This window comes from Zootoca vivipara, chromosome 5 (assembly GCF_965207765.1).
Source record: "Zootoca vivipara chromosome 5, rZooViv2.hap1.1, whole genome shotgun sequence".
In the NCBI taxonomy this organism is placed as follows: Eukaryota; Metazoa; Chordata; class Lepidosauria; order Squamata; family Lacertidae; genus Zootoca; species Zootoca vivipara.
Window position 1 is genome coordinate 77651076 of NC_142588.1, and position 13341 is coordinate 77664416.

Here is a 13341-nt window from a genome sequence, read left to right on the forward strand (position 1 = left end):
CCACAGCAGCAACTTAAGACTGTTTTTGTTTTGTTTTTTTTGTGGTGGAAAGTACATCTACCAACTTTTAGAACACTGTGACTTTGCAGTCTCATTGGGTTGGGTCCAAGCTTTGCCTTCTGCAGATGAAAAGGCCCTTTCTGTCAACAGATGACTTTTGAGCCAGTGCAGAGATTCTGCAGCTGGAAGAAGTGTCTCACTAGGTGGGGCAGAACGGTTTTGCTAGCTTCCCAGCAGATGGATTACTGTTACAGTGGAACCTCGGTTTATGAACACCTCGGTTTATGAATTTTCGGTTTATGAACGCTGCGGACCTATCTGGAACGGATTAATTCACTTTCCATTACTTTTAATGGGAAAGTTCGCTTCAGTTTATGAACGCTTCAGTTTATGAACAGACTTCCGGAACCAATTACACCCATGTTTCAGTTTATGAACGCTTCAGTTTAACTACTCCGCAGACCCGTCTGGAACGGATTAATCCACTTTCCATTACTTTCAATGGGGAAGTTTGCTTCAGTTTATGAACGGTTACTCCGCGGACCGTCTGGAACGGATTAATCCACTTTCCATTACTTTCAATGGGAAAGTTCGCTTCAGTTTATGAACGCTTCAGTTTATGAACAGACTTCCGGAACCAATTGTGTTCATAAACCGAGGTACCACTGTACTTACTGGGAAGTTTGGGGGTGCCTGTGCCATGATATCCCCCTGGGAATGGAATTCCAAATGGAGGCCAGCGCTGAGAAGGCCCTCACTCTGATACTCATTAATCTGTCAGCAGCAGCAATAACAACATATGCTTCAACCAGACCATCAATGTTTAGTATTTTCTACAGACGCGGGTGGTGCTATGGTCTAAACCACAGAGCCTAGGGCTTGCCGATCAGAAAGTCAGTGGTTTGAATCCCTGCGACGGGGTGAGATCCCGTTGTTTGGTCCCAGCTTCTGCCCATCTAGGAGTTCGAAAACACATCAAAGTGCAAGTAGATAAATAGGTACGGCTCTGGCGGGAAGGTAAACGGCGTTTCCGTGCGCTGCTCTGGTTCACCAGAAGCGGCTTAGTCATGCTGGGCACATGACCGCTGTCTTTGGACAAACGCCGGCTCTCTCGGCCTAAAGAGCGCCCGCAACTGGACCTAATGCTCAGGGGTACCTTTACCTTTACCTTTACAGACGTTAAAGGATTAGCTCCCGTATCAGGTGACCTTTGACTCAGCCCTAAACTGGCCCTTTATTTGAGAATGCAGAACACAGGTATGTTTGAGCTATGGATCTCCTTGCCAACAAATCCAAAACTTTATTTTTATTCCCAGACTTATTTCCAGGTCAGCTTTGGCACAATGTACAACGCACATTTCCTGCTTTTGTTTTTAGAATGATCTTAACCTTGTCAACTTTGAGGGTTTTTTTTACCTCGCAAACTGGCAAGCAATTCACCCTGAGCCTCACTTAGTTCCAATTGGCCTTTGTCTTTACATTACATTCTAAAACTAATCAGCTAAAGGAAGACGTGAAACAATGCCTCAACTTCTTAAATTGCCTTCAAGTCCACTTCATGTTAAATTAGTACAGGATTGATGCACAGTAGAGAATGGCGAGATATATTAAGTTAGAGATGATGTGTTTGTTTTCTAGTCTAATTGGGTTCTTTGAGCCTTTTGTGGTTTGTTTGTTTTTTCCTGAATAACTCTTTGTTGTGCTAAATCTGAGTCTAGAACTTGTTAATGAAAAGCATGTCAGCAAAGGTCCCTTCACACAGAAAGATGCCTTTCTCAGGGACAGGTAATTGCTTTTCATATCAAGGGTAGAGCCTATTTATATGTTTTATCCCTCTGCTTTTCTTGTTAGGCCAGGGGACTCTTGTCCTGCTATTAATAATCTTTGCCACAGACTCTGCTTGGCTTTTCTTTGCCTTACCTTGCCTCTGCCTCGTCTTTGCCTCACTGCACCACCTTTGCCCTCCCCACCCCAATTAATGGGCATCATGTAGGTGACCCTTTTCTCCAGCTGTATCTCATGTTAACCGGATGGGGAAATCCACTTAACCTGAACACAAGAAGAGTCCTGCTGGATTGGACCAAATGTCCATTGAGTCTTCACAGGGTAGCCTTCACAAAGCCGATAAGCGGGACATGGAACTAATAATGTTTTCTTACTCTTCGTCCCCAGCAAGTGACATACATGTGGGTCACCATCATGACTAACAGGCAGATAGACCTGTTGTCCATGACTTTGTCCAATCCCTTTTAGATCTACAGCTTTCCTCTCCCACCAGCAAAGGTTGCAGCTGGAACCAGCAGCCATTGCACGAGAGGCAAGGAGGATGAGATTGCTGTCTGTCTGTAGCGCCATCATCATTACCTGCCATTCACCAGCAGGTCCCAGGACACGTTGCAACAAATTAAAGTTCAAACAAAGTACAGTACAGTCATGGAAATAGGGTCGATTCTAGTTGTGATGGCTTTATAGCAGGCATCCCCAAACTGCGGCCCTCCAGATGTTTTGGCCTACAACTCCCATGATCCCTAGCTAACAGGACCAGTGGTCAGGGATGATGGGAATTGTAGTCCTAAACATCTGGAGGGCCGAAGTTTGGGGATGCCTGCTTTATAGTCTGCAGCATCAGAGGTGGTATAACTCTGTATATCAGGTGCTGGGAATCAAATATGAAGAGGTCGCTGTGACACTCATTCTGCTTGCAGGTTTCCTATAGGCATTCAGCTATCCTGAGAGCTGCAGTGTCTTGCTTCAAGACAAACACTGAGTAAATCAAATTAATGCATTGACATCTTTTATTTTTGTCCCACTGCAGGAAGAACTCAAAAAGCTGCAACATATATTGGAGCAAATTAGTGATGGGAAATATTTGCTTGAAAAGTAAGTACTAACGTTTTTGGATTGCCACCAAATAAAAACCTTGTGTAGATTTTAATGGAGACTTTTGTTCAGCTTTAATCAGATCGCTCAGCTAAAGCTTTGTTGCAATCCTACACCCATTTTCCTGGGAGGAAGCCCCACTGAACTCAACAAGACTTACTTCTGAATAGTCAAGCATCATGCTTTTAGTGAAATCAGTGGGATAGGAATTTGTTTAGTTTTAAGCATCTTGCTTTATTTTTTAATATAATTCTAAAATGAGCTTCTATGTCTGCATCTATCTGCATGTATATCCTTTATGCAGCATCATCTAGGTGTCACCTTTTCTAAAGTATAAAAGGACAGATCCCTCTTACAACCTATACATTAATAGAAGGCAGTCAGCAGAGGAAAGGAGGGGAAATGAAGGCAAGAATATAAGGGGGAAGAACAGGCAATTATTTCAGTTATGTACATTTAGGCACCACAGCACCCCTTGTCACCTCCCATAGTGTCCTGAGGCCTCTTGCCCTTATGGACTTCATCTTTTGCTCTCTCTTTTAAAAAAATCTTTGGGCAGTAGCTAGGCTTTCAGGAAAATAAAGAATAGCCCTCTCTATCTGCCCTACTTTCTTCCCTTGCTTTCCTTTCAATTTTTAATTTACTTGTAGAAATTAATCTCTCTCCCTTTGTTTCAAGATCTGGAAGTGGGTGGGTGATTGTGTATATGAAGTATATGAAGACATCAAACAAAGTATTATAATACCATGTACATGTGGCCCAGAGGTATTCTTCTTTGGAAAGGAAAGCAAGAGGGCAGGGCAGCTGGAAGCCAATACTTTGCTGCCCAGTTGCCTGGACTGCTTGAAAAATAAATAAAAAGAGAATAAAGAGAATGCAAAAATAACACTGCTGTTGAGGGGTAAGTTTGGGGAACTGGCAGGGGCTGGAGAGTTTTTGGGGGACATATTTAGGGGGTGCCTCTTTGGGGAGGGGGTGATTTGCCTGTTTCAGTTTGTTTGTTTGTTTGTTTTTTGCCTTGGGGCCTTTTTTGAGGAAGGGGGTGGGTGGTGGGGTTTTTTATTTGAGTATCACCAGCTTTCCTTCTCAGAAATGTGTGTTTTTACGTGCTTTAGGGAGGGTAGTATCTGGGGCTCAAGCCCAAGCTCTACCTTGTACTTATTTCATAGCTGCCAAGTTATCCCTTTTTTACAGGGATTTTCCCTTATGCTGAATAGGCTTCCTCGCGAGAAAAGCGAAAACTTGGCAGCTATGTTATTTTCTTGGGAAATGTGTCTACAAGCTCGCAAAGATTGGGCAGGACAGGGGCACGCTGCAGTAGGGTATAAGGAGTAGAGCAGGCATGGCCAAACCTGGCCCTCCAGCTGTTTTGGGACTACAGTTCCCATCATCTCTGACCACTGGTCCTGTTAGCTAGGGATGATGGGAGTTGTAGTCCCAAAACAGGATGGTGCCAAAGTATTTTGAGGAGGGACCTGAAGGAAATAATAGAAGTGATATAATGGAGGTATTGTGGGAAGCATAAGGAACAACAAAGGAGAAAGGGTGAATCGTTCTGAGGTAGCAGGAGATCTTCAGGCGCCTGTGGGAACTTGATGAGCAAAGGTCACACATAGGGAAGTATTTCAAAATGCAAGCAGACCAGTAAGAGAAAGCAAAACTATGAAGGGTTTTGAAGGCAAGGATGAAGAACTTGCATGGAATTGGGAAAAGGAGCCAGAGTAAGGATTAAAGGAGAGGTCAGAGCAAAGAGAAAAGTGATGATGATAATGATCTACCAAGTAAGGTAAAAGTAAGGTTGAGGACCCCTGGACGGTTAAGTCCACTCAAAGGTGACTATGGGGCATGGCTTTTCAGGCCAAGGGAGCCGGTGTTTGTCCAGAAGACAGCTTTCCAGGTCATGTGGCCAGCATGACTAAACCGCTTCTAGCTCACAACAGAACACCATGAAAGAAACCAGAGCACACAGAAAAACTGTTTACCTTCCTGCCGCAGCAATACCTATTTATCTACTTGCACTGGCATGCTTTCGAACTGCTATGTTGGCAGGAGCTGGGACAGAGCAATGGGAGCTCACTCTGTTGTGGAGATTCAAACCGCCAACCTTCTGATCGGCAAGCCCAAGAGGCTCAGTGGTTTAGACCACAGTGCCATCCACGTCCCTACTGATCTACCAAGTACTGCTGCATGAGCGACAATTGCAAGGGTTAAGGCATTGGTGGGAAACTTTTGGACCATAGGGCTCATTAGGCCTGCAAGGCAGTTTCCCACAAACCACTGTTACCTCCCCCACACCTTTCATGGTGTGCTTCTAGTGCCACTCAGCTAGTTTTGAAGTTTGAAAGGTGTCTATCTCCTGATGTCATTATGGTGGCAGCTGATTGACAGGTGGGTGGTCCCGCCCATCTGTCAAAGTTGGTAAAGGCAAAACTAGCCCATTATGCTGCTTTTGGCAACATTTTAGGGCAGCCTGGCCTTAAGATCCCCAGCAACACTTCCCTTATCAGCCCCTGTGTCTTCTCCAAAGGAGACCCATTTCAGAGCAAGCAGTTGGAGCATGTACTCTTTTAAATGGATCTATGTACTTGGAGACTTTACAAATGTCATGGTGAAATAGATTTTAATGGATAACCTCTCTTTTACAGCCATCAGCTTGCTATGGATGTGGAGAATAATATTGAGAAATATCACATTAATTTACAGCCCTTGGAATCCAAAGTGAAAGTGTAAGTGATATAAAGTCTACTCTTTTATGTTTGCTTTAGAAATGCAGCAACATTGCCGGAGCTCTAGGGAGACGCTTTATTTGGCTGATTGCCTTTGATTTTTAAGTGTCTTCCTTCTGCTTCCTTACATGTAAGGTTAGGATTAATCTAACAGAAAAAGGTAACAAGAGCATATTTGATCCCTTTTAAATCATATAAAACTAAAAATTACTGTGGAGTGCAAATGCAATATACAAATGCCACAGAGGAAGTTTTTGCATGGTACATTTTGTGCTGGTTATGAATTCTGAGGGAAGATGGAAGAGAGTCAGTGTGATACGAAAAAGAAGATAGGTATTGATGCTGGATCCCAGGTGTTTTATGGCTGCTGAGAGGCTGATGTTGCATTATCTGAAAGCTTCTCTATGGTGGTCAGATGCAAAAGAGGCCAGTGTAAATAAAAAGTTGCATTAGAATGTAGAGCAGGGGCCCTGAAGTCATTTTATTTTATTTTTAATTATTAAATTTGTATACCGCCATTCATCCATAGATCTCAGGGTGGTTCACAACATAAAATTGCACAAAATACATAAGGAAAATAGGGGGGGCAGCAATCAGCCCCTCCCACAACACATTTAAAAGGGCATCAGATGTCAAACATCCAAAGAAGAACGCTTTCATCTCGTGCCTAAATGTGTATAATGAAGGTGCCACAAATGGGGAGCCACTGTAGAAAACGTCCGTTCTCATTTGCCACTCTCCAGACTTCTTGTAGAGGGGGCACATGAAGAAGGGCCCCAGAGAATGATTTCAGGGTCTGGGTAGGTCCTGGGCTGTTTAAGGCTTTATAGGTCAACACCAGCACTTTGAACTGGGATACAGAAGCAGCTCCCCAGGTTGGGGGGGGGAGGCACTATACAAAATCCTCACCAGTTGCCGCAAGCGGTTGAGGTGAGGCACCAGGGAGGTCAGTGTGGTGCAAGCACACCAGTGGAGCCAATCTGGCACTCTTGCCAATGTGTTTCCAGCATGTTGACCTCCCTGCCATGTCACCCTTTCCTCTCCTCTTCTTGGTAAGCAGCAGTGCCCCATCTATTGGGAAGCTAGCATAGGAACTCTACCCCACCTGGCAAGGCACTTCTGTGATGATGCATATTTATAACCGGCTTTTCAGAGAAGACAGTGATCACCTGAATGGCAAAATGAGCAGGCACACAGATCTACATTTCTAACTGCAGCTGTACATATAAATTAGCATATGCAATTTTGATGCAAATCTGTGTCCTCCTTTGACCTCTTTTGGGGTGTTTTATAAGTTGCTGGCTGACTCTACCCCCAGAAGCCTTTTCTCCCAGTCCCCAGAATATACTCCTTGTCTTTCATTTTAGCAGTGGTAGGGAAGGTGAAAAGGTTTTCATCCCCTCCCTTCTCAGATGCTCCAGCCCATTGATTAGCAGTGTGGCAGAATTGATTGTATCTGAGGATGCAACTCTCAAAAAGGCTGCTAAGTCAGAAGCAGATGAGCCGCAGGTTGAGCCGTAACTCAGGGACAGAGCACAGGCTTTACACGCACAGATTCAAGGTTCAATCCCCAGCATCTTCAGGTAGAGCTGGGAAAGACACTTCTCAAAAACCCTGGAAAGCCTCTGCTAGTCAGAGTAGACAATGCTGCTTGATGGGCCAATGGCTTGATTTGGTGCAAGGCAGTTTCCTTTGGAGAGCATTTAGCATCTACCCTGCTCATGAACTTTTGCTCTAAAAAAACAGGTCTTTATCTTCCCAGCTGGAAGGGAGAAAACAGATGTGTGCTTAAGCCGGGAGTGGGAAACATGTGACACTCCAGAAGTTACTGGACTCCACACCCCATCAGACCTGACCAGCAGGGCCAATGGTGAGGGATGATGGGAGCTGGAGTCCAGCAACATCAGTGTGTGTGTGTGTGTGTGTGTGTGTGTGTGTGTGTGCGTGCTTGGGGGAGGGTGAGTTCCCCTACTCTGGCTTAACTGGCCTCTGGCCTGTAGTTTGAGCCTCAATTTGACTCTGTAAGACTTGCCAAAGATTACTTTTCCTAGATAACCTTTTCCATTACTAAACTGAATCCTACTTTCAGATCAAAAAGCTCAAGCTCAAGCAATTTAGCGAATGTTAAAATATTACTAGAATATTTATGGGACATAAGATTTCAAATTAAAACCAAGTGTATCCTTTTAGTGAAGCAGATTGTAGGTAGATGAAGGAATACGAAGAGTTTAAGTAGGGTTTGGATAGAAGCTAGTGGTGTGGTGTGAAAATTCTAGATCCCGTTTTAGAAATGTACTGTAACTGCCTTTACTTTTCCTCTTTTTAACTGAGTGCCTTCTTCATACTGAAAAAATCAGTTTATCATTGGTGCATATATAGTTGTGTGCTACAGTACTTTGCATGCTTACTCATAAGGACCTCAAAAGATCAAACCAAAAACCCATCTGGTCCAGCATCTAGTTCTCACTGTGGCCCACCAGTTGCCTGTGGGAAGCCTACAAGTAGACCTGGCTTTTCCAAACTTTGATCTCCAGCTGTTTTTGGATTGCAGTTCCCATCATCCTTGCCCACTGGTCCTGCTAAGTTTGGGATGATGGGAGTTTAAATTTCCAGTTTAAATGGAAGGAGCTCGCCCATCACTAAATGGAAATAACACGTGGGTTATTCTCTAAAGGCAGAAAACATGTTAGATTCCTCCCTTCCTATAATACTAATACTAATAATTTATTTATAGGCCGCCCATCTGACTGGGTTGTCCCAACCACTCTGGGTGGCTCCCAACAAAAAATAGTAAAAACACAACCCAAAACCAAACACTAAGAACTTGGGATGATGCAAAATATATTGGCCTTTTGTGGAGTAAAGAGCTTAGGTGCTCAGCTTCTATATGCCAAAGAGGATTATTATTATTTTTTTAAAGTGTTTGGAAGTATATCGAAAATAAAATAAAGAATTGACACAAGAATTTGTAGATTTGACCAGAATCTCAAGGAGTTGTTGTCTGGGATTTTGTTTGTGCATGAATCACTTCCCACGAAACAACCCAAAGCGATTTAACAATATAAGCATCAACAATATAAACATATGTAGAAACAATTTCAAACCCAATACAGGTGCCAAATAGGATTTATACAGACAATCTTCTAATGAACAAATTTTATCTGAGTTACTGTAACTATTCTAATTTGAAAGCTAATTTGTTTGATATTACACTGCCACCTGGTGGCCATCCAACCTTGTCACCTCCCATATACACCTCCCACAGGGTTGTAACCAAGCACCTGACTTCTCAATAATCCCAATTTTTTATTTATTTTAAAGACTGTATTGGAAACCTGTTTTAAGATTGTGCATATCAAAATGTAGGAAATGCATATATTTTCCATGGTCTCTGTTGCATATGCCTCTGGTTCCAGAGTAGCTGTGTTGCCAGTTTATTGCAGCAAAAACAACAAAGAGTCTTGTGGTTCCGTAAAGACTAACACATTTATTATGGGATACACTTTCATTGACTACATTCGATTCATCAGGTGTCTGAAGTGTTATCCCTAGTTATGGTTGTGTATTCACATGTGAGGGGGGGGGACCTGTGAGCACTGAGGTCAGAGGCAAATAAAATATAGAACACCTAGACGGCGATAATTGCATAATTAACAGGGGCCATTCACAAAATCATTGTTGCTGATAACAGGCATCTTGGCATTGGTGAGCTAATTAACACATTAATACATCTGTGCATATGTCTATGTATTAAATAAGATTGTATTGGGTTTTTTCCCCCTTGATATAAAACAAATCAAGTTGCTTTGCACTCTTTTTAGAAAAAGCAGTGTATGTGTGTGTGTGTAGGTAGGTAGGTAGGTAGGTAGGTAGGTAGGTAGGTAGGTAGAACTCGGTAACCAGATAGCAAAAGATGGAATGGACTTGTGCACCTCTAATTGCTATGCAGAAGAGGAAATATTGGCAGGCTTATTGCAAAAGCTACAGTTGCTGAAATTTCCTTTTCTGCACAGCTTTGAAAGGGGCACAAACCCTGCCCTCATTTCTGTTTGGCTACCCTAGTGTGGGCACAAGTGGGGCTGGAGTAGAACAGCATTGCTTACCTGGCTTCCCAGTGCGAAGGTTGCTGCTGGTAACTGAGATGAGAGGGAGGGGAGGTTGGTGCAGGTGCAGAAGTGCTGCTTTGGTTCTGCTACTGTGGCTGCACCATTCTAACCCTCTTGACCTTCTGATCTCATGTTGGGAAACCAGGTGAGCCATGCAACTCCCTGCCACCAACCACTACTGGCTAAATGTAAAGCTTAAGAAGGTGGGAAGGGGTTGGTTGGTTAGTGGAGAGAAGTGAATAAGTCAGATGTATCTAAATTCAAGTTCCTGCTCTTCCTAATTTGCTTTCCCCCAGCCCTCAACATGCCAAATTCTGTCTGTTAGATTTCATATGGAAATTGACAAGTTGATCAGTGGTGCGTGGTCGGTCGACTAAGGGATCAAAGCTGTCCCCCTAAATGTTCCTGGCAAATTAAGGTATTAAAGCCTAGTGCCTCTTTCCCAAAGCCTGGGAAGCTTCTGTCTGACTTAGGGAGGGAGGTGCGATGCTCATGCATGCAACGTTGGTGCGCCCCCCTCAAATCACTCTTGAAAGTTGGTGTCTCTGGCCCTAACTGCTCCCCTATGAAAAATTCCACCACACGCCACTTAAGTTGATACTTTACATTATTGTTTTAAAACTTCATAAACTAAACAAGCAACACAATCCTATATAAGTCTTTTTTTAAGTAAGCCCCATTGAATTCAGTGAGACTTACTGCAAGTAAGTGCGCAGAGGTCTGCAGCTTGAAGCATGCACTTAGCGCTTCCCTTGAAAAGAAACAAGCAGGCTTTGGATTTTGGGCTGGGTTTGTACCCTGTGTTTTTGGAAAAGCATATATTTGAAAGTCCAATTTCAAAAGATGAAAGATTTTCATTGAAATTCCAACACTGTGCAAAATTTCACTCTGGCTCTGCGAGATTACCTTCTATCAGGCCCCCATTGGAGGGAAATGTTTCAGTAGTGTGCGCATATATAAGAGGTTTCTCTATTCACCCATGTTTCAAATTACATACAGCATTCAGAGAGCATGGCGTGAATATCTACAGCGTCAAGATTTACAGAGCCAGGAGCATCTGGAGAAGCGCAGTCCATCACCCCCTTCCTTGTCATCTGACAAGATGAGCAGCTCAATCAGTATGAACACCTTTTCAGATGGCAGCACCCCTGTAAGTAAAGTTTTCCCCTTCAAAGGTTGTTTTGCTAAGTTATTTTTTGCTAATATCACTGCTCAGAAATACTGTAAAGAATCTCTTTGTGTTTCCAGGCCACTTCTCATTGTATGTTAGCAGCGCCGTCTTAAGCGCCCCTGTCGCCATGGTGCGCCTGATCTCTCCGGCGCCCTTCCGCCCTGTTTCCCAGCGCGGTGGGCAGGTGGGCGCGGCGCTGCTGCACGGCGCTGCTGCATGGCGGGCGGGAGGGCAGGCATAGCACGATCTCTCTGGCGCCCTCCCGCCCCGTTTCCCAGCGCGGTGGGCAGGTGGGCGCCGCGCGCAGCTGCGCAGCGGACCGGCCGGCCAGCGGGCGGGCGCAGCTCGTGGCGCCCTCCTGCCGGGCCAGCGCCATGGTGCCCTGCACACCGGGGGTCTACGTAGAGCCGGCCCTGTATGTTAGCTCTCAGATGACGCTGGTAGCTCTTTGCTCTGCCTGAGGATTTTGCAAAGCCTAGCATCACGTTTGAGCTTTGAACTAGTTGCAGAAGCATGAGAACAGGGAATGTGGATATGCTCGGCGTGTTCCTGTTGTTTGTGGATTGTGCTCACCTCTGTTTCAGTCTGGAAGAGTAACTGTTAGATTTGCATTTATTGATGCCATGACTATCCAGACTCTGGTGAGACAGATCTCTTTAAGCTTTGGGTTCCTGTTGCACCGCATGCAAAGGCAGCTTTGTTTCTCCTCAGTGACTTTCTGCTGTGGTCAAATAATCTGGGAAGAAAAAAACACACCCTTCCACTATTTACAAAATAATGGAGGGATATTTCTGGGGAATGAATTGAAGGTCAAATGCAAAACTTGGAAGCAGCTGCTTGTGAACATAGGACCATGGTGGCAATACTAACTGTACTATATTATTTGGAAACCATATGCCCAGGTGGTAATGTGGGAACCAGCTTTAAACAAACATTTATGTTCCTTAGACTATTCTGTCACTTAAAATACCTAAGGGTAAAACTACATGTAATGTATGCATCTACACTCCTCAGCTGCACCCACATCCCCGGGAACTTTTGAAAACTAAGCCTCATAGCCATGTAAATGAACCAGTCTTTAGGAGGGCATGGCTGAAAAGCGAAGGCATTAACCTTACTTGCCCACTGTGATCCTGATAGTGACATCTCAGTCCCCTGAATCTGGGAAGGTTATGTGATTACAGTTTGCAGGCTTGTTTTACTGCACGTCCTCACACTTGGTAGAGTAGGAAACTCTTAATCTCAGGGTCGTGGGTTCAAGCCCCACGTTGGGCAGAAGATTCCTGCATTGCAGGGGGTTGGACTAGTTGACCCTTGTGGTCCCCTTCAACCCTTTGTTTCTGTGACTTCTCTGTGTCTCTATGTAGAGGTGAATGTTTTATTTACAGCGAGAATATTTGAGGTACATATTTCATTTCCTGCCTTTTATACTACCTTTCTATCAAAGCTTTTGGGGTTTTTTCACCATTTAAAATAATGGCTAGTATGCTAGCTAAGGTAAAGGTAAAGGGACCCCTGACCATTAGGTCCAGTCGTGACCGACTCTGGGGTTGCGCGCTCATCTCGCATTATTGGCCGAGGGAGCCGGTGTATAGCTTCCAGGTCATGTGGCCAGCATGACAAAGCCGTTTCTGGTGAACCAGAGCAGCACATGGAAACGCCGTTTACCTTCCCGCTGTAGCGGTTCCTATTTATCTACTTGCATTTTGACGTGCTTTCGAACTGCTAGGTTGGCAGGAGCTGGGACCAAGCAACAGGAGCTCACCCCATCACAGGGATTCGAACCGCCAACCTTCTGATCAGCAAGCCCTAGGCTCAGTGGTTTAACCACAGCACCACCTGGGTATGCTAGCTAGGGACCCCCCAAATGCTTTTAGACTCCAACTCCCACCATCCCCAGCCAGCATGGTGATTCCTCGGGGGGGGGGGGGAATCTGAGTGCAACAACAAGAGCTAGTTTGGTGCAGTGATTTAGAGTGTCGGACCAGGAGCTGGGAGACCAGGGCTCAAATCCCTACTCAGCCATAAAGTTCCCTGGGTGGTGTTAGGCCAGTCACAGTCTCTCAGTCTAGGCTGTGTCACAGGGTTGCTGTGAGTGTAAAATGGGGAGGAGAAGCACACCATCTTGAGAGACAAAGTGGGGTATTAAAGTAATAATAAAAATACCAGTATATGGAACCAAGGTTGACTTCCCTTGGTTCCAAGGTTGAAAGATACAATCCAAAAAGGAAGAGGAAAATCAGTACATTTGGGTACCAGTTGTTTCATAAAGGTACTGTAGGGCAGGTCAGATGTCTCACTTGTCCCTCTGTTGCAGCTGGGTGGCAATGTGATACCCCATCCCAGTTTCAGATCATAACATCTCTCACACCAAGGCAAAAATGCATCTCTTCCCTTAAATTCATTGAACTATGGAGTGTAATGTTTGGAAGGACCGTCTTGCATTTTTGGCAGTTTC

General features: G+C 44.5%; 1 protein-coding gene across 2 annotated transcripts in view; it reads left to right on the forward strand.

Moving 5' to 3' along the window:
- Positions 1-13341, forward strand: part of SCHIP1 (schwannomin interacting protein 1) — a 381034-nt gene that overhangs the window by 61719 nt on the left and 305974 nt on the right. For both annotated transcript variants that reach the window (XM_060274433.2, XM_060274435.2), the window contains exons 2-4: positions 2816-2880; positions 5526-5606; positions 10712-10862. In XM_060274433.2, the coding sequence (XP_060130416.2) occupies positions 2816-2880; positions 5526-5606; positions 10712-10862 (297 nt within the window). The remainder of the gene's footprint in view (positions 1-2815; positions 2881-5525; positions 5607-10711; positions 10863-13341) is intronic.